Source organism: Bos indicus x Bos taurus, chromosome 12 (assembly GCF_003369695.1).
Source record: "Bos indicus x Bos taurus breed Angus x Brahman F1 hybrid chromosome 12, Bos_hybrid_MaternalHap_v2.0, whole genome shotgun sequence".
NCBI lineage: Eukaryota > Metazoa > Chordata > Mammalia > Artiodactyla > Bovidae > Bos > Bos indicus x Bos taurus.
The window spans coordinates 74228630-74256488 of NC_040087.1; the positions used below are offsets into that span (position 1 = coordinate 74228630).

The window sequence follows — 27859 nt, forward strand, 5'->3', positions numbered from 1 at the left end:
CTTTTACTTTTTCATCCATCCATTCATTCATTTGTTGAAAATTAAACACTTTACCTAAGAAGTCATCTCTTTATTTTTCCTTCTCTTTCTTTTGAGAATTATCTGCATGCTGCCACTTCTACATCTGCTTCCCATTATCTCTTGGCTTCCCCCTTTTCTATTTCTTCATACTCCCTTCTTTCTTTGGGGAGATGACCTCAATCTGATCTTCCAGTGCATTCACATAATTGTATCTGTTCTGCTATCTCAGCCCATCTCTCTCGTTCTTTATTTCAACTACTACATATATCATTTGCAATATATCCAAACTGGTTCCTTTTTGTCTGTTTCTTTGTTTTCATACAGCTAACATTATCCCTTATATTTTTTAGGCTTACTTTAAATTTTTGGTCCACTCGAATGTTTATGTTTTTGCTGGAAACTATGACTACTACTTTCTTTGTCTTTTGAAATAACCATATTTATCAAAATACCTTCTTTGCACATGCATTCATTTTCCTCTGGAAATGTGTGCGAGAACAGGCCTAGGATGACCCACTGGCCTGAAGGGGTTTTCTGGGATGCTAGATTAAAATCAGGACAGACCAAGATAAACAAGGATGGTTCATCAGTTCACTAGACTCCAGTCTGAGTGATGCCAAGTTGCTCAGGGGGTGAGAGTAAATGAGCTCGACAGTGAAGAATCCCAAATCCCAATCAATCACTTCTTAGATCAAGAATTCATCTTCTATTTTCCCAGAGAGAAGCAGTCATTAGGTTGTAATTCACCAGCCCAGGGGAGTTAGAGAAGGAGGTGTTAGTGGGCAATTTCCCTGAGTTGGTTAGGACCTAAGGAGTTTCTTGACTCCTCAGAAGCACAAGGCAGGACTTCCCTGGTGGTCCAGAGGTTAAGAATCTGCCTGCCAATGCAGGGGACAGGGCTTCCATCCCAGGTCTGGGAAGATCACACAGCCATGGAGCAACTAAGTCTGTGTGCCACAACTACTGAAGCCTGTTCACTCCAGGGTCTGTGCTCCACAGCAGGAGAAGCCACTGCAACGAGAAGCCCGCTCTCCGAAACTAGAGAAAGCCACTAGCAGCAACGAAGACCCAGTGCAGCCAAAATTAAAGAAAGAAAGAGTAAGCACAGAGCTTCTACACAGCCTTGATTGTCTTCTTGAGTCCTCCTGGACCAGAGCTCAGAGTCAAAATACAGGTGAGGGCCGGCGCTGATTTTCCCAAGGCAATGCTGACCGAGAAGCACCGGCAGATTCACAACAGTTCTTTTCCTATTTTACTCTCCCACAAGGTGGCTGGCTGCTGACTGCCCCAGGCCTACACCACCACTACCCTCTTCTAGCCCCAAACAATCAGAAAAATAAACAAAAATCCTCATGACTGGCTTCTCCCATAGTCTTCTTCACGGAGGGCGTTTCACTCTCCACAATACTCTAGCGATCTAGGAGGAAGGAGCATCTTCATTTTACATATGAGCATGCTGCTGCTGCTAAGTCACTTCAGTCGTGTCCGACTCTGTGCGACCCCACAGACGGCAGCCCACCAGGCTCCCCAGTCCCTGGGATTCACCAGGCAAGAACACTGGAGTGGGTTGCCATTTCCTTCTCCAATGCATGAAAGTGAAAAGTGAAAGTGAAGTCGCTCAGTCGTGTCCGATTTTTAGCGACCCCATGGACTGCAGCCTACCAGGCTCCTCCATCCATGGGATTTTCCAGGCAAGAGTACTGGAGTGGGGTGCCATCGCCTTCTCCACATATGAGCATACTTGCTCCTAATTAGTTTTAAAATTTTTGTTAAAAACAAAATGCATCTTGGATTTATAGGACAGGCCTTTGAAAATGCAAAACACAACAAATATTAGTTACTTTATGAGTAACATCAAGATACTCATATGTCTACTATAGCTTAATTTTTTTTAATATTTTTAGATTTGTATAGAAGATAGCATGAGAAAAATTACTAGAACTGTATTTGACCAAAAACCAAATAATAGCTGAAAAATTTCTGATTTTTAATAGAGGTATTTATTGCTGTTGCTATAGTATTACATTTGGCAAACCTTTTTTTTAATTTCCAAAATGTATCACTAAGCTGTAATTTATTGCTCCTTAACAGCTTTTTTATTGAAGTTTTTTTTTCTCCCTATGGCAAAAAGGTACTGTACAGAAAACATTTTAAATTACATTATTTATCAAAAAGACTTCTCTTTATATATTACTGGTCTGTTGAAATTTTTTTCAATCAACTTCCATTCATTTTTACATAACAGCTACCATGAAAAAATAACTCTAAGCAAAAATTATTTTCCAACCTATCTTCCATCTTCATTTTTTGCTTCACCTCATTTTTCCTTCCTGCTTCTATTTGTGAAAGTGTGAATCCCTTCTTCATGATGTCCTCAAGTCCATTATTACGTCCTATGACAATTTCTTCATGGCACCCACGTTATAAATTATTCATTATTTTGAATAATGCCTTAATTTACCCATTCCTGTCCATTTTATTGACAATTCACTGATTTCTAAGATGTCAATGTTCACTCTTGTCAGCTCCTGCTTGACCATGTCCGATTTCCCTTGATTCTGGACCTAATCTTCTAGATTTCTATGAAATATTGTTCTTTACAGCACTGGACTTTACTTTCACCACCAGACCCATCCACAACTGAGCGTTGTTTCCACTTTGGTCCAGCCACCTCACTCTTTCTGGAGCTATCTGTAATTGCCCTCTGCTCTTCCCCAGTAGCATATTGGACAACTTCTGACCTTGGGGCTTATTTTCCGGTGTCATATCTTTTTGCTTTTTCATACTGTTATGGGGTTCTCGTGGCAAGAATACTGGCGTGGTTTGCCGTTCCCTTCTCCAGTGGATCATGTTTTGTCAGAACTCTTCACTATGAACCCTCCGTGTTGGATGACCCTGCACAGCATGGCTCATAGCTTCATTGAAGGCCAGCTCCTTTGTCACAGCGAGGCTGTGGTCCATGAAGGGCTAGGTACCTTTATACTCTTCTACTTTTTCTTCTGTATTCTTTTTTTTTTTTTTTTTGTATAGTATTTTTGTACCTGTTATAATCTTGCTTTGAGACTTCTGATTTTTTCCCTGAGAGTTGTCACTAGAATGGTACTGCTATAGAGAAGTAAGGAATCAAGTAGTCCTGTATTACCCTTCATTTCACTCCGCCTCATTCCTGCTTTCTTCTTTTGTTCTTTAGGTTGTCACTTCCTCCAAAATATGGCTTCATATTAATTTTCTCAGACAGCTTTCCTTGACTAAATCCCCTCCAGGTTATTACATTTCTCTTGACCTCTAGCAATTCATGTATAAATGGCACATAATATAGCATATTAAAAAGCAGAGATATTACTTTGCCAACAAAGGTCCGTCTAGTCAAGGCTATGGTTTTTCCAGTGGTCATGTATGGATGTGAGAGTTGGACTATAAAGAAAGCTGAGCACCGAAGAATTGATGCTTTTGAACTGTGGTGATGGAGAAGACTCTTGAGAGTCCCTTGGACTGCAAGGAGATCCAACCAGTTCATCCTAAAGGAGATCAGTCCTGGGTGTTCATTGGAAGGACTGATGCTGAGGCTGCAACTCCAATACTGTGGCCACCTCATGCGAAGAGTTGACTCATTGGAAAAGACCCTGATGCTGGGAGGGATTGGGGCAGGAGGAGAAGGGGATGACAGAGGATGAGATGGCTGGATGGCATCACCGACTCGATGGACATGAGTTTGAGTGAACTTCAGGAGTTGGTGATGGACAAGGAGGCCTGGCGTGCTGCGATTCATGGGGTTACAGAGAGTCAGACATGACTGAGTGAATGAACTGAACTGAACTGAACTCAACTGAATATTACGTGTACTTGGAAAAGTGTTTTTGTAGTTTTATTCAATTATTTAGTTATGTATTTTCTAACCTTATGATTTTATTATACCCGTTGTAATTCCAGAGTTTTTCCCTCCTTACTAGCATTAATTATAACCATTAACATAATAATTTAAATGTGCAATCAGCTGCCTAATTCATGCCTCTTCTGTTTATAGTTTATATACCTCCTTCTAGAATGCAAGCTCTTTTGGCTAATTGTCTATTGTTATATCCTCAGAGCCTAGAATAATATGCATAGTAAGTGCTCAATAAATATTATAATGTCTTTGAAATACCATCCAGGATATTAGTAGAAAGAAAGTGCTCATGAGTGTTTGCTAATCTTTGTAAACATATTTTTGTCTCAAATCCCTAACACTTTGTGTAACAGTTGAGATGTATCTGACTGCAAGATGCAGGAAACCTAACAAACTAAAAAACGTAAATGAAAGGACTAGCTGTGTACTTAGCTGTGGTCCCAAAGTGGGCATTTACAGTATAGGTTTGACATTTCAATGCTGTCATCAGGATTAGGCTCTGCCCATCTTTCTTCTTAGCCAACCAAAGTATCACAGCCCAAAGATGGTGACCATATACTCACATTTCAACGTGCAAAGCAGAAAACAAGTGATGTCAAAATTGGGGATGTCGACTTCATCTTATCAGAATCCCATAAATCCCCCAGTCTAGCATCCTTCTTCCCAGACCAACAGCAGGAACTGAATCATGTGCTTACTTCTGAACTATTAGTAACTGTATACAGGGGTGAAGGTGCTACCTTCAGTGATCAATCCTGATTCATCCCCCTCACCTTTTTTTGTATCTTCAAAAGTAAAGGAAAACCAGGGTATGCAAGCAACATTGTGCCTGGTCTTCTACGTTCAATAAATTACACTAGAGTTATGTTGTTCTGGGCTTCCCTGCTGGCTCAGTGGTAAAGAATTCACTTGTCAATGCAGGAGACTCACAAGACAAGGGTTTCATCTCTGGGTTGGGAAGATCCCCTAGAGGAGGAAATGGCAACCCATCCCAGGATTCTTGTCTGGATTATCCCATGGACAGAAGAGCCTGATCTGCTACAGTTCCCATGGCTGCAATGAGCCAGACATGACTAACCACACAGGCACAAATGTTCCTCTGGACCTTCAAGCTCTTAAGATTCTTCAAGGTTTTTCTTTTTTTCCTTTCCCTTATATTTTAATCATTAAGCCTTTCCTTCTGGACTTTGTTTTTTTTTTTTCCTCTGCTTAAAATTGCCTATTGAAAAATTTCTCAACAAAAAGGTTTCTTTCACTGATTTGTTTACATACTCAATTTCTGCATTCTAATTATTTTCTAAAATACTGAGACATATCATATTTTCAAAAGAGACACACATTTATCTTGCTCCTTCCTTTTCACTCTTCATGAATATTTTTGATTCTAACCTGTACTGGAGCCTGGCAGGCCAAGAAAATGTCTTCGGCTCTAACTGCCAGGACCATTTCATAGGTTCTAGATGTATTTGACTTGTCCTTCCCCTTTACGGCTAATCAAGAGATACATAGGCTTTTATGGAAAGCCATAGAAATCAGGGTCTTATAGCCAAGAAGCTCTGGTCATTTAAAAATGCCCTCTTACTTGTTTACATTAAATTCATTGCATACTTGCTTCTTGCTATTGCCAGAAAGTCCAAGAACACAGTGTATTCCCCACTTCATCCCACCTTTTCCAACATCTTTCACAGAAGCAAAGAAAGGAGCTGGGTTTCCATGGTAACACAAGTGTGACAATTGAGGGTGTATGGGCATAGGTGAGATAACTCTCAGATTCAGTGAGGAGAGGAAAAATGAAGTTTCTCTCTCCCTCTCTCTTTTTTTTTCTCCCAGCAGTACACTTCTGAAGCTAAAGAGATCCTAAAGTGTCAGTGTACACTGTTAAGTTTTCACTAGCATACAGATTTACCGCTCTTGGGGAAAATTCAATTTCATTTTATCTCATTTTTATTTCGTGTTTTCCACAAACAAATGAATGGAGATATTTTATTTCTAAAATCACTCTCAGAATAGATAGTTCATGCTAGCATAGCAATCAACACGATTAAGGGATCAGAAGATACACACCCAATTCCCACCCAAATCTTTAAAATTCTCTCCACATTTCAACATCCTTTCTTACAGCAGCTAATTCTTCAACCAGCATTTTACACTGAGCCTCAAATCAGGTCATGACCAAGACAGAATAAGAAAATATGCTCCTACTTGACATGTTTGTCTGAGTGATTAAAAATCTATCTTTATGGCAGCACTGAGAATGAAAACTGAGGTCTGTCATTGTGAGAAACATAAATGAGGTACGACTACTCCAAGAGCCACAGTCTCTACACTTCTCATAAAGTCCACACTGATGAAAAAGCAGGGAAAATAACCTGAGAAATCCCCCTAAAACTTCTCCTCTCTCTATAAGGCTAAGAGGAGTAAATGGGCACTCCATTCACTATTTGTGTGTGTGTGACAACTTCTAACAGATGCGTTCCAGGTCATAGCTTCTCAACTTCTGGGGACCTAAGAAATGAAAACAGTTGCTTAAGGGTACATTCCGGACCCACAATCCCAATGCAAACTTATTTATGTGCTTATTTATTCATTTATTTTCACTGCACCAGGTCTTACTTGCAGCAGGAAGGATCTTTATTTTGACATGCAGGATCTGTAAGCTGTAGCATGTGAACTCTTAGCTGAGGTATGTGAACTCTTAGTGGCAGTATGGGAAATCTAGTTCCCTGACCAGAGATTAATGGAGAAGGAAATGGCAACTTACTCCTGTATTCTTGCCTGGAGAATTCCATGCCCAGAGGGGCCTGGCAGGCCGCTGTCCATGGGGTCACAGAGAGTCGGACATGACTGAAGCACACACCACCAGGGATTAAAGCCAGGCCCCTTGCATTGTGAGTGCAGAGTCTTAGCCACAGGACCACCAAACAAGTCCCTCAAAGCAAATTTCTCAAAAAAAAAAAAAAAGTTGCTGGACTTTTATTCCTTGCAAAGTGAATGGTTTTCCAGTTCCACTGTAATAGAAGGTACTACACAGGAAGTAAAGAACTATACAAAGAGAGAAAGTTTGATGTTTCTTGGCCTATTTAAACCCCAACATGTCTAGGAACTTATTAACACAATACTCAAGTTGGATATTAAAAGAGACAGTATGTCTTTTCTGTGAAAGAAGCATAGCTCTTACAAAGAAACCACAAAAAGCATGTAAGTTTCACGCAATATATGAAAAGTCTAAAAAGCTAGTTGAATATTGTATGCACCTACAAAATCATCTTGAAACATGCCTGCCAAAAAAGCTTAGATGTGAAGTTTTATCTCAAGCCCATGAGCTCTTAATTTTAATTCACCTAGGCACATTACTAGTTTAAGATGGGATAACAGACCCTCTTTGGTTTCAATTCTCTTGAAACTTTCCTCTTGATTCTTAGTTCTTTTGCAATCTGCCTTCGCTGTTGATTCTGGTGGCTCAAATGTAACTCTCATATTTTGATATGTAATCAAGAAATAATGACTCGTTTATATATTACTACATATTTTGACAGGACACTTTCCTGCAATTATTTTAAGCACAAACTTGAGGTGTTATACTATACCAAGGTAATGCAAAAGTAAGCTATCCATTTTAAGGTAACAGCGATACAGCTGTTAGGACACTGCTCAATTTTAGTACATCTTTATAGTAGTAGTTCGATAATTGACGGAAAAAAAAGATGATAAAGAACATCTGTTTTACTGATTAACACAGAACAAAACCCTCTCCACAAGATGACATTGTGGGGGCCAAAAAGGGTGAAGAGGCACGCTATGATCAAACCTTGCTGCGGTGGTGGTTTAGTCGCTAAGTTGTGTCTGACTCTTTCTGCAACCCTATGGACTACAGCTCACCAGGCTCCTTTGTCCATAGGATTTTTCAAGCAAGAATACTCGAGTGGGTTGCCATTTCCTTCTCTAGGGGATCTTACCGACCCAGGGATTGAATTCAGTCTCTTGTGCGAGTCGTGTCGCCTGTATTGCTAGGTGATTCTTTACCACTGGAAGCCCCAGATCAAACCCTGGAAGTATAGAAATTTGTAATTCCCAAGAAACGTGTACTAGTAATGAATGGGTGTAGACTGGTTAGAGAAGGACATAGTTTAAGAACGGTAAACCCAATAACCAGTTATTGCAAAATACAAGCCAGGAATATTTAGGGACATAAGTTCTCCTAAATTTCACTTTATGGATGGGAGAGAATGTGCAATTAAGAGAACAGTAAGTGGCAAAAGTGTGTTGCTAAAAACATTATAGGAGGCATGCCTGGATAACCCATGCAACTGCTGCAGTATGTCTCCCTAACGTCTAGAAATTTTCTCACCCTAAATACAAGATACTGTTCTCTCGATTCATCCCACGATTTAGCCCGCATCCCTCAGCACTATTTCTGTGTGCATCATTTAGGCAGAATGCCACGGAGACGACATTAAAGCGAAATTCATCACTCTCGCTTGCAATTCAACTCGTTCCTTCGCCAGAGTAGGGTGCTGCGACCGCCGCCTCAATCAATGACCCAGCCCAAACCCCACCAGCTCGTCCCTGTCTCCATACTACCAGTCTGGGTTGGCAAGAGAATCGCGATTTCTGATTGGCTCAGAGCAAGTCTCCGTCATGCGTGAGCTCACCTACCATTGGCTGGCAGAGCACGCTCAGGCGCAAAGGACCATCATCCTAGCCAAGCAGTTGGTGATGGGAGGGCGGAGCCTGCAACTGGACTCCCCCCCCCATTGGCTGATGGATGGTATCACGTGGTATAAGGCGGCTCTCCATTGGCCGAGAGTGGCACCACGGGGTCCACAGAGGTGGGCTGGTTGGCTGAGATGGACCCCTAGCTTCCTACTAGGTTGTCCCGGCTGGCTGTTGCTATGAGGTGTCCCTGGGCTTTGCGGCTGTGGCTGAGGGCTCCGCTCTCCCGGTTTTCCAAGCGCCCGTGGTGACAGGGCGTGGGAAGAGCTCGACTTTCTCTCAGGCCAAGAAAAGGGCGGGGCTGGGGGAGGTGGGCGGGACCCCCGGCGACGTCACCGGGCGTGGGCCCCGGCTACCTCGGCCTCACTGCCTTGGGCAGTAAGCTCCCTGCGGCCTCTCGCGTCTCCGTGAGTGTCCTAAGGCGTAAAATAAAAGCTTCCTTTCGTGGTGTGCCTGCTCCTCCCTAAAACAAAGAGCCTTCTCGTTATCTTTATAAAAACAAATCCCTCAGGAATGCTGACGCACCGCGTGGTGTCCAGCCAGGCCCTCGTGCCATGGTCGCCGTTTGGGCCCTGCCGGTGTCTCTCTTCTCACTCCCCTCCTCAGGTTAAATCTTGGAGACTGCTCTGGCCCCTCCAACATCCTGTCTCCACCAAAGTCTTGAACGTGGCGTGTTCAGGTAGAAACCCCTCCCGTCGCCGGGTGGAGAACTGCGCATGCTCAGTAAGTCCCTCACCCGCTGGGTTCGACGGGGTGGGGTGTTGTCCGGTGGCCCAGGTGGTTGTTTATCTAAGCCGCCAGCCGAGGCTTCCGCGCCGCGCAGAGCCTCCCGGGAGCGCGCGCGCGGCTGGTCACCTAGGCGACAGGGGCGCAGGGGCGGGGGCTGCGCCGCCGGGCCCCGCCCCCTGGGCCGCCGGGCCCCGCCCCCCGGCAGCGCTGCGGCTGGGGCTCGGGCGCGCGCTCAGCCGCCGGGAAGAGCAGCAGCCTCGGCGGCGGCGGCGGCGGCGGCGGGCGGGGAGCTGGGCGTGGAGGCGCGAGGGGCGGGGCGGCCGGGCGGGCGGCACTGCGGGCCCGCGGTTCGGGCGGCTCGGGCGGCTCCTTAGCTCCCGCTCCGCGCTCGCCTTCAGTGCCTGCCGGCGCCCGCGGGGCCGCCTTGCCACCTGGCTCGGCCCCTATGCCCAGGGCTGCGCTTGCCTCCGCCGGCGCCCGGGGGGCCGCGGCGGCCGTGAGGTGGGGGCGGCCGCGGGAGGCGGCGGGGCCGGCCGCCGGCGCAGGGTCCGGGCGTGCAGCAAGGCGGGCGTAGGTCTATGTCGCGGGCGGCGGCGGCGGCGGCGGCCGCGGAGGGACGATGCGCGAGTACAAAGTGGTGGTGCTGGGCTCGGGCGGGGTCGGCAAATCCGCCCTGACCGTGCAGTTCGTGACCGGCACCTTCATCGAGAAATACGACCCCACCATCGAGGACTTCTACCGCAAGGAGATCGAGGTGGACTCGTCGCCGTCGGTGCTGGAGATCCTGGACACGGCGGGCACCGAGCAGTTCGCGTCCATGCGGGACCTGTACATCAAGAACGGCCAGGGCTTCATCCTAGTCTACAGCCTCGTCAACCAGCAGAGCTTCCAGGACATCAAGCCCATGCGGGACCAGATCATCCGAGTAAAGCGGTGAGAGGGCCGGGGGCGCGGGCAGGGGGCTTCGCCGGTGGGGGCCCCTCAGCCCTCCTGTTCGGGGATCAGAACTCCCTCCCGCGTGCTCTCGGGTGGCCGTGGGCTGGAGGAGCTGTCTAGGGAGACGGCTGTAGGATCATAACGTTTTATAAAAAAAAATTTTTTTTTTACCAGCATCATCCTCATCCTCTTGAATCTCAAATTTGAGTGCTTTGTTTCACAATTCAAATTTGGCATCCCACAAGCACAGCTCTTTGTCTCTTGGATGTTACTAGTAGCGCCTGTGCAGAACCCCCAAAGCAAAGAAAGTTTAAAACTCGCAGAGGGGAGAGGGGCGGGTTGGTTTCTGCTGGGAAGAGGGCAGCTGTGCAAGTATAGTGGAGACATTTTCAGATTCAACAACAACAAAAAGACCTTTGCAGTTAGTTGACAGCAAAAATTGCTCACACATACGTGGTAAACATGTCAAGTCCGAAGGAAAAAGACCTTTCTCATTTCATAGAAGACTGAATGGTGCCAGGGCGTTTTAACAAAAATGAACTCTGCAATTAAGATGAAACTTGAAAGACAGATTATCATATTATTTGAAGACTTGGCTCAGTGGAATCGATGAGTATATTCTAGTATATAGAAGCACAAATATACCACTCACATTAAAGAATATGACAACTTTTTTTTTCTTTCTTTAGTCTAGCTGCCTTATTCCTCTCAAAAACAAAAAAGAAAGACAGAAAAGGGGGGAGGGGGAGACATTCCTGGAAATAAAGCAAGTTTCTTCAAAGGTGTGACTCAAATGTCAGCTAATGTAAAGTTAATGCAAATAAGCACTTTCCTGATAGGAACTCTTTTACTCTTAAGTGTGCATTTTGAAAATATGGCTGATAGCTTAAATGGCTTATGATATTTGTATTCTCTTAAATTGATTATATTTTTTCCTATAATTTCAAGAATCAGAAATGCAATGTCTCAGTTCCGAGTTTTAGCAAATTTTTCTAATTACTGGTTAAGTGCACGTTACTGTTTTGTCTGATTCTTATTATTAATAATTGCTAATAATTTTGATCTAGTGTAATTTTGTTTTTCTTACCCAATTCTACCTATAACCCTAAATTAATAGACATTGGCTGAAAGCTAGTTGTAAGTGTACTGTAGACGTAATCTCATTTTTAGCCAAGTTGAATCAACTCATTTTGAAAGAGCAGATACCAAGTCATGTGCCCTCAGGGGTTGTTCAAAAATTCATTACAAGAAGCAGATTTTTGATGCCACATATGAGATCAAAGGGGAAGCCCTCTCCTGAAGCACCCCTCCCCACCTTTAACTCATTGAATATGCACTTTAATAGGTAAATTAAAATTTTGTATATTACTTCTTCCATTAAATTTCAAACTAGAATAAAGTCAATATTTTTATGGTCTCTGATGATGTTCTAAGATCTGTGAATTTAATAGCTTTTTTTTTTTCAGTATCATTTTCTTAAAGTTAATTGCTATAGTTAACATAGGAATACTTTTGGTGTTAAAGCATATGATATTAAGAGGCTACATTTAAGTGACTGAAATCTTTAACACTTCCCCGGGACTATTAACAATAACAACAACAAAAAATCCCTATAGAACAGGGCAATGAAACACATTGTCACATGTCAATCTTGGGCTGTATACATATATCACATTAAAGTAAATGCCCCACCTGCTCCACTCTTTGTATTTACATATATACAGATAATACATACATTGATAAAGTCACATGCCCAGTGCAAACTTCTTGACAGGAGCCTAGGGGACAGAATAGGGCAAAATGTCATTGGATAGTATATTCACATGATTTTGTAGTTTCTTTTGGTATATTTGAGATCACCAATAATGAGTTATTCTGAACTTAGTGTACTGGACCAATTTATTTGTTTGCAGTATGACCCAGGAAGGAAAAAAGTAAAACTCTACTTGCCCTGATGTCATTTTACTCACTCGTCTCAGTTCCTGATGTAAAAGGTAGAAAAAAATCAGCTGACGTGGAGTTCATAAGCTCAAGATAATTGTCCATAAGAACCACTTGGGCCTATCTGTGTCCTGATATTTTTTTTACCTTTCCCTAACCTCATTATCTGGCCTCCCAGCCTATAGCATATTTTAAACAATATTGAAAGAAAGGATCTGTGTATTTCATGTATATTATAATACAGTGTATATTATGCTAGAGCAGGCATTCAGTGTATTGATTCTTTAACTTAAAGAATAAAATATGATTTTCAAATAAGTGCATTTTCTATTCTTTTTGAGGATCAATTTTTAAGCAGTTGCTGTAGGAGGTATTTGTAGTTGTTCTTTCCCCTCTGCCAGTTAGCTGCTGTACATATTACATACAACAGTCGTTTGAGGATGTTTAATATCACCATAATGCTGATGACATAAGTGAAATGTAGAGAGGGTTGATATTTTTTGCCAAAAACTAGTCACTGGTGGAGAGGATATTTAAACCAAATCTGCATGAATCCATATACTCTTCTCTTCCTCTACACCAGGCTGCCTTTGAACTTAGCATTTACTGACAAATTGAATTATGCAGCCTTTTGTCTACGGCAGTACTATTTAATTCAAATATAATTGTGGGCCACATGTGTAGTTTTGAAATGTCTAGTAGCTGAATTTTTTTTTTAATGTGAAGCAGGTAAAATTAATTTTAATAATAAATTTTATTTAACCCACTCTAAAATGCTGTCATTTCAACATCTAATCAGTATTCAAAAATTGAAGTATTTTCATCATTTTCTTTTGCATACTAAATTTTCAAAACTTGGGGTGCCGTTTATACTTACTGCACATCTCAGTATTTATACAGTATTATTGCTGTATTTCAGTTGCTCGGCAGCCACACGTGGCTCCAAGGCTAACATGGGACAGTACAGGTCTAAGGTGTAAATATTTTGGGGAAACGCTTGCTTCTCTAAGCTCCAGCTTCCATGTTGTGAATTAACAGTGTGGCACGCACCTCTCAAAGAATGTGCCTGCAGTGCTGGAGACCCAGGTTCAATCCCTGGGTCAGGAATATCCCCTGGAGAAGGAAATGGCAACCCATTCGAGTATTTCTGCCTGGAGAATCCCATGGACAGAGGAGCCTGGTAGGCTACAGCCCATGGGGTCGCAAAGAGTTGGACACGACTGAGCGACTAACACACGCACGCACATGTACCTCTCAGAGTCTTTGTTAGTATTAAATGAGGTAATGCATTTTAAGGTGTCCAGCGCAATACCTTGAACATTAAAATGCCAGCTGTTATTTAACTTTGTTTCCTTGTCTGCTTAAGTGTTATTTTAGAGGAAATAAATTTGTGGCTGCATTTTGAAATTCATTACCTAGTGTAGACTAGTAAAGTGTTAGTCATGTCTGACTCTGCGTCCCCATAGATTGTAGCCCCCCAGGCTCCTCTGTCCATGGGATCTCCCAGACAAGAATACTGGAGTGGGGAGCCATTCCCTTCTCCAGGGGAATCAACCTGACCCAGGGATTGAACCTGGGTCTTCTGCCATTGCAGCCAGATTCTTTACCATCTGAGCCACCAGGGAAGCCCAAGGTGATACTAAAAAGGCAATCGTGATGAAAACAATCCTTGGAAAAATTTTGTTGGTATTCTTTTAAAATATTTTCTCTTATTTCTCTCTTAGCCTTATTTAACAGGCTTATGGACAAGAAAAAAATATATATATATATTTTCTCTTATTAAGGATCTTGCAGGAAAAGGCCACAGAATGAACATGTAACTTTTACTGTAGCATCTGTGCGTGGGCAACAGTGAAATGGAGCGTGTCGCTAGATTGTTCTTGTATGGAGTGTTGCTTCTAGAAAATATAAAAGAGGCCCCCACTCCCTTAAGTGTCTATCAGTTCAGTTTAGTCGCTAAGTTGTGTCCAACTCTTTGAGACCCCATGGACTGCAGCACACCAGGCTTCCTTGTCCATCACCAACTCCTGGAGGCTACTCAAACTCATATCCATTGCGTCAGTGATGCCATCCAACCATCTCATTCTCTGTTGTCCCCTTCTCTTGCCTTCAATCTTTCCCTGCATCAGGGTCTTTTCCAGTGAGTCAGTTCTTTTCATCAGGTGGCCAAAGTATTGGAGTTTCAGCTTCAGCATCAGTCCTTTAATGAATATTCAGTACTGATTTCCTTTAGGATGGACTGGTTGGATCTCCTTGCAGTCCAAGGGACTCTCAAGAGTCTTCTCTAATACCACAGTTCAAAAGCATCAATTCTTCAGTGCTAAGCTTTCTTTATAGTCCAACTCTCACATCCATACATGACTACTGGAAAAAAAGTAGTCATAGGTTCCTAGGTTCATGGATATTCATACACAGATTTCCCACGCCCCATCTGAAAGGAGAGCATTTCTATGAAACCTTTCCTAAGCCACAATGGCATTAAGTGAAGAAGTGGTTACCTTAGGACACATCGTGCTTACACATACACACAAAAAAATTTAGGTGAAGCTCAGATGTGCACAGACACAGTTCAGAGCTGTGGCAGCTTGATGCTGAGATGCTGAGCGTGGTTCCTGGGGAGGGAGCCTGGGGTGCCTCTCTCCTTGATAGGGTAGTGCTACTTCTCAGCTGCTCACATCAAACCAAATGCTGAACGCCATTTTCGTTTTTCACTTTTAAAAGCAAAAATCACCTGATTTTTTTTGGTTATCAAAAACGGGTACTAACAGAGGTCTTTTGTAAACGCGAAGTGGCATAAAGCAGCTTTGGAAAAGCACAGGACATTTGGAAAGTACATACGCAAGTTCCTATCCAAGCCTAGTGGGCCGACTAAGTGGTGGTTTTTATAAATTCCCATGCTTTCTTTTTTTGAAATTGACTTTGGATGAGATCAAACACATAGGGAAGAGTGGCGGGGATATAGAATATATTTCAGTTGAAATAAAACTCGAATTCTTTCTAATGTCATGGGTGCTTGTCCCATTCCTCCCAGGGTAAGCTGTGGTCCTGACGTGCAGTATCTTGGAACACGCTGTCCAAGGCCTGTCTTAGGATAAAGCCCAGAAATCCTCACCATGACCAGGCTTAGCATGCTCTTATCCCTCTTGGCCTTTCCAGCTTCACCTCTGGCAACCTTCCTCGTCCCTTGCATTTGAGCACCCAGACCTTTTAGTTCCGCAAAATTGCCTATCTTCTGGGCATTCCTTCTACATGTAGAAATCACCTGCGTTTTGCAGAGTTAAATCCTCTTGGTGGTTGTAGTTTTTTAGTCGTGGAGTCATATCCAACTCTTTGCAACCCTATGGACTGTAGCCTGCCAGGCCCCGCTGTCTGTGGGATTTCCCAGGCAAAAATACTGGAGTGGGTTGCCATTTCATTCTCCATGAGATCTTCCCGACCCACGGATCGAATCTGCACCTCCTGGTGGCTCAGACAGTAAAGAATCTGCTGCCTGCAATGCAGGAGACCCGGGTTCCATCCCTGGGTTAGGAAGATCCCCTGGAGGAGGAAATGGCTACCCACTCCAATATTTTTGCCTGGAGAATTTCAAAGACAGAGGAACCTGGAACCTATGACTACAGTCCGTGGGGTAGCAAAGAGTCGGATATGATTGAGTGACTAACACTCAGTTAAAAGATTTCCTCCTCAGGGAAGCCTTCCTCATCTTCCCAAATTGAATTTCCTCCTTCCCGTCTTCCCACACTATACTGACTTCATGCCTCTCCCCTTCCCTCAACCACGCGTATTTCAGACATCAGTGACACCCTGTGCTTCCCCTCTGCTTGTAGTGCTTATCAGAATTTAAATATTTGGGTGATATTTAAGTACAATCAGTCTTTCTTATTAAACTCTAATCCCATGTGGCTAGCACAGCTCCTGGCACTTAGGAAACAATCAAGAAAAATATGTTGAAAAAATTCAGTGTTCAAAGAAAGAATTACTCTAGTGGCCTCAGTTTCCCAAAGCATTTGAATTTTATAGATAGAGGAGATGATTCTTTAAAGCCCATTTTGTAGTCCCTTCAACTCTTAACATTCTAGGAGAATACTTGTGTCTGCTTAGGGCAACTGGAAAAGAGATAGTTTAATAAGAACCTTAACGAATTAGAAACGTGACGTTGTCCAGATGGAGAACACAGCATGGGAAATGCATAGGGGGTTTTGCAGGTACTCAGTCGTGTCCGACTCTTTGCGACCCCACGGACTGCAGCATGCCAGGCTTCTCTGTCTTTCACCATCTCCCACAGTTTGCTCAAACTCATGTCCGTTGAATCGGCAATGCCATCCAACCATCCCATCTTCTGTCATCCCCTTCTTCTGCCTTCAGTCTTTCCCAGCATCAGGGTCTTTTCCAGTGAGTCAGCTCTTCGCATCAGGTGGCCAAAGTATTGGGGCTTCAGCTTCAGTATCAGTCCTTCCAATGAATATTCAGGACTGATCTCCTTTAGGATTCGCTGGTTTGATATCCTTGCTGTCCAAGGGACTCTCAAGAGTCTTCTCCAGCACCACAGTTCAAAAGCATCAATTTTTAGGCGCTCAGCCTTCTTTATAGTCCAGCTCTCACATCCATACATGTCTACTGGAAAAACCATAGCTTTGACTAGATGGACCTTTGTTGATAAAGTAATATCTCTGGTTTTTAATATGCCATCTAGGTTTGTCATAGCTTTCCTTCCAAGGAACAAGCACGTTTTGGTTTCATGGTTGTGGTCACAGTCCACAGTGATTTTGGAGCCCAAGAAAATAAAGTCTGTCTCTCTTTCCATTTTTCCCCATCTATTTGCCATCAAGTGATGGGACCAGATGCCATGATCTTAGTTTTTTGAATGTTGGGTTTTAAGACATCTTTTCCCTCTCCTCCTTCACCTTCATCAAGAGGCTTTTTAGTTCCTCTTTGTTGACTGTTAAATAGACCAGATTAGCTAAACCAGGAATTTATATAAAGTGTGAGAGGAGGTAAGGCTAAATATTAATATGCAAAGCTGAATTACAGAAGGTTAAAGACTTTCGGACTTGATCTTGTAGTCAAGGAGCATGATCAAAATTCTTGCTGAAATGGTAATATGGTGATGATATGATAGATGGCTTAGTGATAATAGACCAGAGTCAGAAGGAAGAGTTGTAAGATACTGTCAGAATCTCACACAGATTCTGAGTTAACACAGTGTCTGTCAGAACAGAAAGGAAAGAATGGATGCAAACAATGTGAATTAATCAAACTTAGTGGGAGAAACGAGGGAAAGGTCAAAAGTAACCTTGACATTCTGAACATGAGCGAATAGGATTAGGGAGAAATAGCTGCGGGAGATGTTTTCACCTTTTGAGCCGGTGATCATCCAGATAGATGCACCTAATAAGCAATTAGGATATTGGAATAAAGCCTGAAAGATCAGTTTATGTATGAATAAATACAGAGACTCGAGATCATCTTCATAATTCAGATTTGGAGAGTAGACAAAACCTTCTGGATAGAATATAGAGAGACAGAAGTGGGTGGCCAGTAATAGAAAATAAAATGTACATGGTCAAGGATAGAACTTGAGAATTGCAAGTTACCTAGAGGAGACTTCATTATGTTAGAAGAAATGGCATGTTTTAAGACTGGGACAAAGACTGGGGAAAGGGGTGGTTAATGTGTACTACCCAAGTGAGTGAGTGACTTTTTTTTTTTTTTTTTACTATTCTTATTTATATTTCTCTATCATTTGAGCGATCACTTTAAGTGACCAGCTGGTTGTTTGCCCTTTTTCTTTTCACCACAAGTTGCCAAAAAGCCTGCTCTAAGGTAGAGATGGATTGCCAATTGCTAAAGCATAGATCTTGACCCACAGTAATTTGGCGCATAGAGCTAAAACCAGGAAATACATCCAGTGCTGTTTGTCCCAATAAATGATTTCTGGAGTCTGCCACCAACTCCTTCCCCAAACACTACCTTGCCCAGTTTGATCCCTCTGAAAACCAAAATTGTAATTGAGAGCTCCTCCAAGGTACAGAGCCTAATAACTATGAGTCATCTTTTTACAGCCCAGAGTTTTTTTTTCCCCTGAAAGGGGAACTTGGTTTCATTGCAATGTAAAATTAGAGTAAATTACAGTAGAGTCAGGTTCATTTTACCATCCCAGTATTAGAATTTTTTGAGTTCACTTTGTAGATGATGTCCCTCCAGCTCAGCTTTCTGGGAATACCTCTGTCTAGTTAGCACGATAAGGGAAAAAGTAGTTTGCTATGAATCTTAAAGAATCAGCAGCGTGTGACTTGCAAATCTTAATCTAGTTAAGGTTTTGTAATCATTGTATCAATAAAATCTCTAATCAGGGGAATCATTACAGTTTCTTTTTAAAGGTAGAGAGGGCAAAAAGAATTTAGCCAGCCATCCATGCCACTGCACACAGACAAAAGATATAAGCCCTCCCCAAATGGATAAATCCTCTGGCAAATGGAACAAATGGATGATTCGAAAGGCACTTTGGCCACTGAAATGAGAAGTATTCAGGCAGGTAGAGGACACTGACCTTCTAACTCTCCTTTAGGAAAAAGTCAATAATTGATAAACGTTAAGGAGTAGGAACTAATAAAATATGTCTAGATGACGAAACCAACAGGAAAAGCCAACACAGTTGGAATCTTTTTAAGTTTTCCAGTAACACTACACTTAAGTGGTCTAATTGTATGCCATCTTTTCAGAAATTATATATGGCACATTAGATATTTATACATATTTCTAAGCAGTGATCTTTACATAACACTAGGTATACCACACTTAAGGAGGTTTTTTTCCCAAGGATAATTTTTACTTTCTATGGTTTCTCTCTCAGCCATCGTCTTTAGAACCTGAACCCCTGGGGAAAGAAGTGTGGCTCCCATTCTAGGGTTTCCTCTGGCTCTGTTTGGGCTTACCCCTTTCTCTCCATCTGTTCTTACCTACTGTTTCCTCATGTACTTATGTTTTTCTGGCTTATAGTATAAAAGGAATTCTATGTACCCCACATTTGTGGGGAGAAATTTGAGTTTGGATATGAGTAGACTTTAACCCAAGATAAAACTGTTGGAGACTGAATAATTGCAGAAGTAAAAATGAAGAGAGTGGATTTCTGTAGGAAATGTATTATGAAATATTAATGGTGTACAGAAACCTACCATGTATATGTTTGCCTTTTGAGTTGTAACTCGGACAGTTGTGAAAGTGAAAGTCGCTCAGTTGTGTCCGACTCTTTGCAACCCCGTGGCCTATACAGTCCATGGGATTCTCCAGGCCAGAATACTGGAGTGGGTAGCCTTTCCCTTCTCCAGGGGATCTTCCCAACCCAGGGATCAAACCCAGGTCTTCTGCATTGCAGGCAAATTCTTTACCAGCTGAACCGCAAGGGAAGCCCAAGAAAACTGGAGGGGGTAGCCTATCCCTTCTCCAGGAGATCTTCCTGACCCAGGAATCGAGCCAGGGTCTCCTGCATTGCAGGCCGATTCTTTACCAACTGAGCTATATCAGGGAAGCCCTTTGACAGCTGTGGTTCATTAAATTAAAAATCATTCTCAGCCTGACAGAAAAATTTCTTAAACATACTTTTATGGTTTACCAGATCTAGCGTTTTAGTACAATGATATCAATAATGACAATGCTGCGATTTTAGACATCTGCATTTCAGTAAAGAATACAAGTAAAATATATTGATAAGATTTAAGGTTATCAAAATATATTAAAACACATATTTTGATAACCTTAAAGATTAAACCTTCCAAGATTTCGACATGGTGTATACTACTGAATGGGCTTCCCTGGTGGTTCAGATGGTAAGGAATCTGCCTGCAGTGCGGGACACCTGCCTTCAGTCCCTGGGTTGGAAGATTCCCTGGAGGAGGGCATGGCACCCCACTCCAGTATTCTTGCCTAGAGAATTCCATGGACAGAGGAGCCTGGTGGGCTACAGTCCATGGGGTGGCAAAGAGTCAGATATGATTGAGCAACTCTACACACACACACACACACGCACACAGTACTAAATACTGTTTAAATGATGCTTCTAAAAGATTGAAACCTCTTTGGAAACGTATGACCTAATATTTCAACTACTTCACCTTTTATTCTTGTAGGAAAACTCTAATAAAAAAACAGACACCTATATTAGCCTGGTTTTTAATAAATTTCAGTTTAAAGGTCACCGCTAGGAAATAAGATTTTTTTTTTCAGCATGTGAGTCAGAATAAGGTTATTGGTTATCTGAATCAAATGTCAGCAGCATATTATACTGCAGACATGGTTTGGGAGATCTAGTAACAGAACAGCATTGGAATTCTTTGCAGTTTGATGTATTTCATTACTTAATGTTGGAAATGAACTTATCATACGTTGCTGAACTCTGTCCGAATAAGCTATTTAAAACAGATTGCAGCATGTAAATAAAGTATACTTGTAAATTACACATTCTTTAAATCAAAATGCTAAAATGTATTCACTGGTCACATTGGATAGATTGTTGGTTTGGTTTTGTTTTTTGTTTTGAAAACGAATCAGATTGGTATTTTATGGGGAAGTATGCTGATTAATGATTTTGTGGGTTTTTTAAAGTTTATTCTTACTGAGATAATTGACATATATACATTGTAATAGTGGTAGGGTTTTTTCATTCAGTAAAATTACCCAGGACAAAAACATTGTAAAGCTTTAACTTAAAATATTTAGAAGTTATTTCTCATAAAACGTAAAGATTTAATATACGTATATACTGCAAAACAATCACCACAGTAAGTTTAGTTAACATCTGTCACCACACATAGGTAGAATTTGTGTGTGTGTGCTGACAACTTTCATGGTGTACTCCCTTAGCAGCTTTCAAATATCCAATACAGTATTACTGCCATGCTGTACCCTGCCTGCCCAGGGCTCACTTATTAGTAATTTTATAACTGATAGTGTATACCTTTTATTTTTTAACCACCTTCGCCCATTTACCACCCTCCCTCTGTTCTCTGTATCTTTGAGTTCAGTTTTGTGGTTTATTTGTTTCTTTTAAGATTCTCTATGTAAGTGAAATTATACAGTATCTGTCTTTCTCTGCCTGACTTATTTCACTTCGCAGAATACCCTTAAGTTCTATCCCATATTGTCTCAAATGGCAGGATTTCCTTTTTTTTTTTCCTTATGGTTTAGTAATGTGCTGTTTTGCGTATATGCCGCATTTTCTCTATCAGCCTGTCCAACAGTGGATGCTTAGGTTGTCTCCATGTCTTGGCTCTTGTAAATGATGGGGCAGTGAACTTGAGGGTGCATGTATCTCTCTGAAATAGTGATTTTGTTTTCTTCACATGTAAATGTCCAAATGTGGCATCCCTAGATCATATGATAGTTCTTTTTTTTTTTTTTAATTTTTTGAGGAACTTCCATACTGTTCTCTATGGTGGCCGTGCCAATTCCCATCCCTGCCCACTGTGCACAGGGGTTCTGTCTTCTCCACATTCTCAACAACACTTGTTTTTTGTGTTCTGAGTGGTGGTCACTCTAACAGGTGATAATCTCATTGTGACTTTGATATGTCCTTCCCTGATTAGCAGTGTTGAGCACCTTTATATGTACTTGTGGTCATCTGATGTCTCCTTCGGAAAAATGTCTGTTCAGATCCTCTTCCCATTTTTTAATTGGATTATTTTTTTCTATTGAGTTGTGTGAGTCCCTCTTATATTTTGGGTATTAACCCCTTATAAGGTATATGATTTGTAAATGTTTTCTTCCATTCTATAGATTGCCTTTTCATTTGGTTGATGGTTTCATTTGCTCTGCAGAAGCTTTTTAGTTTGATGTAGTCCCCCTCTTTTTTATTTGTTTTGTTGCCTTTGCTTTTTATGTCAAATCCAAAAACTTATTACCAAGACCACTGTCAAACAGCTTACCACCCTATGTTTTCTTTTAGGAGTTTTATGGTTTTAGGTTTTGTGTTTAAATCTTTAAATCCATTTTGAGTTGATTTTTGTTTGTGGTGCAAGATAATACTCCAGTTCTATTCTCCTACATGCAGCTGTCCAATTTTCCCAGCACCAGTTCCTAAAGAAACTATTCGTTCCCATTGTATATTCTTGGCTGCTTTGTTGTGAAGTAGTTGATCGTATATGTAAGGGCATTCTTTAGTCTGTTCCACTGATATATTAACATATGTCTGTTTTTATGTTGGTACCATACTGTTTTGATTTCTGTAGCTTTGTAATATAGTTTGGAATCAGGAAGTGTGATGGCTACTGCTTACATCTTCTTTCTCAAGATTCCTTTGGCTATTTGAGGTCTTTTGTAATTCTATACAATTTTAGAATTGTTTATTATATTTATGTGGAAAATGCCATTGGAGTTTTGATAGAGATTGAATTGAATCTGTAGACTGCTTTGGGTACTATGGACATTTTAACAATAATCTTCTAGGTCTTGAGTACAGAACAATATTAGATTTTCCTTCATTTTCTCTCATCAGTGTCTTATTTTTTTAAATTGTTATTATCTGTCAAAAAGAATATTTTTTAAGAAGCTATCTACTTCTTTGTATTCAGCCAGCAGTGAGGGGCTTTTACATTTTCTTAAATCATGGCTCTCAGAAATACATTTTACAATGCACATAGAGATATAAATATGTATAACTGAAACCAAAATTTCATGAAACAAGAGTTACACTTGCTGTGTTGCTATTATTATAGTTTCTGTATTATTCTTTTCTTACTTCGTTGTTTATAAGTATTCCTCTTGATCCACTAAATTGATCTCATCACACACAATTTGAAAACTGCTATTATGGAACATTTTTCTCTGAGAAAAATAAATGGAACTATCTTTCATAGTTTGAAACAACTTTTATCTTCTCTTCCCACTTTTCCATTTTCCAGCAATGCTGTATAAATGCTCTAAAAGTGAAGTAAATTTCCCAACTTGAGCTAGTAAATGCAGCCTCTGTTACAGAAAAAGAAACCATTCAGTCAAGGACCAAAAAGATACAGAAAGTGTATCTTTTGAGGAAGCATTTATTACTGTTTGTTGGGCAGATTACAGTTATGAGGACTTGTTTCTCATGTAGTTTTGTTCATCCTGATAAGGCAGGATAGCTCCGGCCCTGTGCAGTGTAGAACAGAGAACGGGACGTTGCAGGAGGATTCCGACCGGAATGCATGTTCATTACCACAACAGGTTACTGGGGAGACTGATCTCTATAAGAGGCTTGCTGCATCTCTCCAAGATGATATTGATTCAGCTCTGCCTTTAAGACAGTAAAAATAGATGAAGATGACCGTAATTATAGCTATCTTAAAATCACTTAGTAAAATTACCCCAGAGAAACATTATAAACCTTTACTTAAAACACTTAGTGTTGTTTTTCATGTTTTTCTTGGAGCAGCCCTTAAAAATTAATAATTCAAATGTGGAAATCCTACATCCTATTAATAATTCAGTACATCTTAATATTTTCTTCTTACCAGATGTCTTTACATCTTTCTGCAAATGAAGCCTTAGAGTGTTTTTCTCGCATTTTGGGTGGAAATTTTTATTTTGTTCTTAATTCTAAATACATGTGTTCTTAGGTTTCCAATGAACATAATAAATATACTGTGTTTATTGTAGTTGTTCTAATTATTCAGTTTTTAATTTTATCGTACGTAATGATCTGATTTTACCTATGAAGACCATAAGGGTTAATCTGATTAAAGCTGAGCTTCAGTACTTACTAGTTATGTTATGAGGAGCTATGAGGAGCAAGTTAGCATTCTCTGCATCTCAACTTCCTCATCTGGAATATAGGTATAATAAAAAACTGATTAGGTAATGAATGTAAACTTTCTTTGCTTCGATTCAGTTCCTCAGTCACGTCTGACTATTTGCGACCCCATGGACTGTAGCACGCCAGGCTTCCCTGTCCATCACCAACTCCCAGGGCTTGCTCAAACTCATGTCCATCGAGTCAGTGAGGCCATCTAACCATCATCTCATCCTCTGTCGTCTCCTTCTCCTCCCGCCTTCAATCTTTCCCAGCATCATGGTCTTTTCCATTGAGTCAGTTCTTCACATCAGGGCCAAAGTATTGGAGCTTTTCGGTCCTTCCTTTGAGTATTCAGGACTGATTTCCTATAGAATTCTTTGCATAGTAACCCTAAAATATCAATAATAACATTTCACCAAAGATCAAAGAAATAGAAGTGAGACCCAAGTGTTTTCCAACTTTATAAAATCAGTGTACTGCCATGTGATTTCTTAGGCATTAGACTCAGTTGCCTTCCTCTATGTAGATAAATTATATAGCTAATCTAGTATTGCATTTCCATTTTTCCATTGCTTTCTCCTCCGTGGGCTTCCCTGGTGGCTCAGAGATAAAGAATCTGCCTGCAGTGCAGGAACTACAGGAGACACAGGTTCAACCCCTGGGTCAGGAAGATCCCCTGGAGAAGGAAATGGCAACCCACTCCAGTATTCTTGCCTGGAGAATCCCATGGACAGAGGAGCCTGGCGGGCTACAGTCCATGGGGTTGCAAAGAGTCGGACACAACTGAAGCGACTTAGCACACAGCACGATCTAGCATTGCATTTCCATTTCTCCACTGCTTTCTCCTCCGTGTCTGGAGTGCTCATCCGGTGTGTGTTACAGACCTTGTCGGCCTCAGTGCTTTGTGTGTTTGTCTTCCACAAGACTCTCTTGCCTATAAGTGGTGACAGTATGATTTTGGACTTACAAAGAATTGTGATTTGTGTGTGTGTGTTTGTCACTCAGTCGTGTCCGACTCTTTGCGACCCCATGGACTGTAGCCTGCCAGGCTCCTCTGTCCATGGAATTCTTCAGGCAAGAACACTGGAGTGGGTTGCCATTTCCTCCTCCATTGTTTTTAGTACATGTATGTAAAATGTAAAAATACTTCATAGGAAGTAATCATACATATAAAAAGTATTTGTTAAATAATATTTCTTTTTTAAAAAGTTGACAATGATAATAGACCTTGTGTGAAAGCCAAAACTGTGCATAGGTTAGAAATAATTTTAATAGTGTTTATGGCTAGTTACATATAAGTACATCTGTATATATGTGTGTGTGTATATATATAAAGAGAGAGAGGAGGGGGCAATGGAGGGAAATAATGTTGACAGAGGTTTTTAGTAAATTGATTCTAGAAGTCTTGTCTTTGCATAAAAGTCATCACTGTCAACATGAAATACTATGGTTTAAAGCATTTTATTTGCATAACATTGCCCTGGGCGTTATGCAGAATAAGTACAAGATTCTATCTTCGTCCATCTGGTGTGTCAACATGTACTACAAATGAATATATGTTTGACAGTGTTGAGTTTATTATATATGGAGAGAGAGACAGAATACATTTTTTTTTTTGGAACAGTTTTATGTCTAAGTTTTAAAGTATTATTCCACCACAGACATTGCTTTTACCAGACCACTTTTTCTAAGGAAGCTTTGGGGGTACAACTTGTTTTCCCCCTTCCTATTTTATTCAGCTGTAGCTCACCTACAGCACTATGTAAGTTTAAAGTGTACGGCATAATGATTTGACTCATGTACATCATGAAATGATTATCACAGGAGGTTCAGTGAACATTAATCATCTCATACAGATGCAACATTAAAGAAATAGGAAAAAAAGATTTTTTTTCCTTGTGATGAGACTCTTAGGATTTACTCTCTTAACAGCTTTCATTGATAACATACAGCAGTGTTAATTATATTTAATCACATTGTACGTTATATCCTTAGAACTTATATACTTAGAACTGGAAATCTGTGCATTTTGACTCCTTCATCCAGTTCCTCCCTCAACCTCCATACACCCCTGCCTCTGGTAACCACAAGTCTGTTCTCTTTTTCTGTGAGTTTGTTTTTCTGTTTTTGTTTTTGAAGCATGACTGGCCTACAGTGCTATGTGGTTCCTGGTGTACAACATAGTGATTGGATATTTCTACACATCGCAGAGTGATCACCGTGATAAGTCCTGTTTCCATGTGTCATCATACAAAGACTTTACATTCTGGTGCACAACACAGTGATCGGATATTTCTACACATTGCAAAATGATCACCGTGATAAGTCCTGTTACCATGTGTCATCATACAAAGACTTTACATCATTACTATGCTATTCCCCTGGACAGCTCTATACATTTCATACCTCTGAATCATATTTTGTAACTGGAAGTCTGTGCTTCTTAATCCCCCTCAACTATTTCTCTCACCTTTTCTAAAGATGCATTCTGACTCAAAAATTTCTCTAAGTCTAATGTCAACAATTGTGTATTTGCTTTATTTAGTACATCTTAATCCTCCCTGGAAATGAAATCTTAAAACTTGCTGTTTGTATTTGGTTGTTGAATGGTTTGAGCAGAATTGTTGTCTTAGAAAGCATTAAAAAGGCAAACTGATTTATGGATAATTGAGAGAAAACAGAGTAGGTTAGCTAGTACCCAGGGAAGATAGCTGGAAGGTAAACTAAAGATAAAAGTTCATTTAAAAATAAAAGTTCATTATCAGGGTTAATTTAATAGAGATTAGGAAACAAAGGATAAGCTTTGTTGTCATATCAGGGTTTTGCGGGGGTGAGGTTTGGTTTTTGCACTTAGTAAAACTGAAAATTTCAAACATGATATATATAAAACTATTTTTGTTCAGCCTCTAAGTCATGTCCAACTCTTTGAGACCCCATAAACTGTAGCCTGCCAGGATCCTCTGTCCGTAGGATTTCCAGGGCACCAGGCAAGAATACTGGAGTGGGTTTCCATTTCCTCCAAAACTATACTGAGATATAATCTCCTCCTCACCCAGACGACCCACGTGTACTCAGAATGTTTTCTCTTTGGCTTTGTGAGCCAAACTTTGACCATCAGTCCTGTTGGCATAATGAGGGGCTAGATGCTCGCTGTTAAGACGGGTGCATACTACCTGAACGCTAACTAGAAAGTTAAGGTGATTTTCAAGTTTTATTTTAGAGGAGCTAGAGATGAGAAAATCACATCTCGATGATTTATCAGTTTACGCATAATACCAATGACACAGAACTGGATTCAGTGGCCTTACATTAAAGAGCTGTAATGCTTGCATGAACTCTACCTGTTCTTGCTCTCAAACAACCATTAACCAGTTTGGCATACTGCTGTCTTCAGAGGGGAAGGACCTAAACACTGTCGGGTGGTAGGACGCCTCCCAGAGCTACATCCATTTGAAAAGGCCAGTCTTGGTGTTTATTCCTCAGGCTGTCCTGAGCACATCATCTGGTTTTACTAAATGAAATGGTTGGACATTTATGGAGGAAGGACTATTTGGGGAAGGCGAGTGGTTCTGTTGCTCCCATCAGCACATGCTGTTGAAATCACAAATCCTAAAGCTTTTGGAGGGGAAGGGGACAACAGAGGATGAGGTGATTGGATGGCATCACCGACTCAATGGACATGAGTTTGAGTAAACTCCGGGAGTTGGTGATGGATAGGGAGGCCTGGCGTGGTGTGGTCCATGGGGTTGCAAAGAGTTGGACACAACTAAGCAACTGAACTGAACTGAAAGCTTTTGTACGCCATACTGATTGGCTTCTAACAATCCCATGAATATTTTCCTTTGAATGAGTACCACCACTTTCATCTGTTC

The 27859-nt window shown here is 41.2% G+C and overlaps 1 protein-coding gene across 1 annotated transcript in view; it reads left to right on the plus strand.

Moving 5' to 3' along the window:
* The first annotated feature begins 9873 nt into the window (after positions 1–9873).
* The window catches only part of RAP2A (RAP2A, member of RAS oncogene family), a 41425-nt gene continuing 23439 nt past the window's right edge, over positions 9874–27859 (plus strand). The window contains exon 1 of the mRNA XM_027557854.1: positions 9874–10282. Within this exon, the coding sequence (XP_027413655.1) occupies positions 9969–10282 (314 nt within the window). The 5' untranslated portion in view covers positions 9874–9968. The remainder of the gene's footprint in view (positions 10283–27859) is intronic.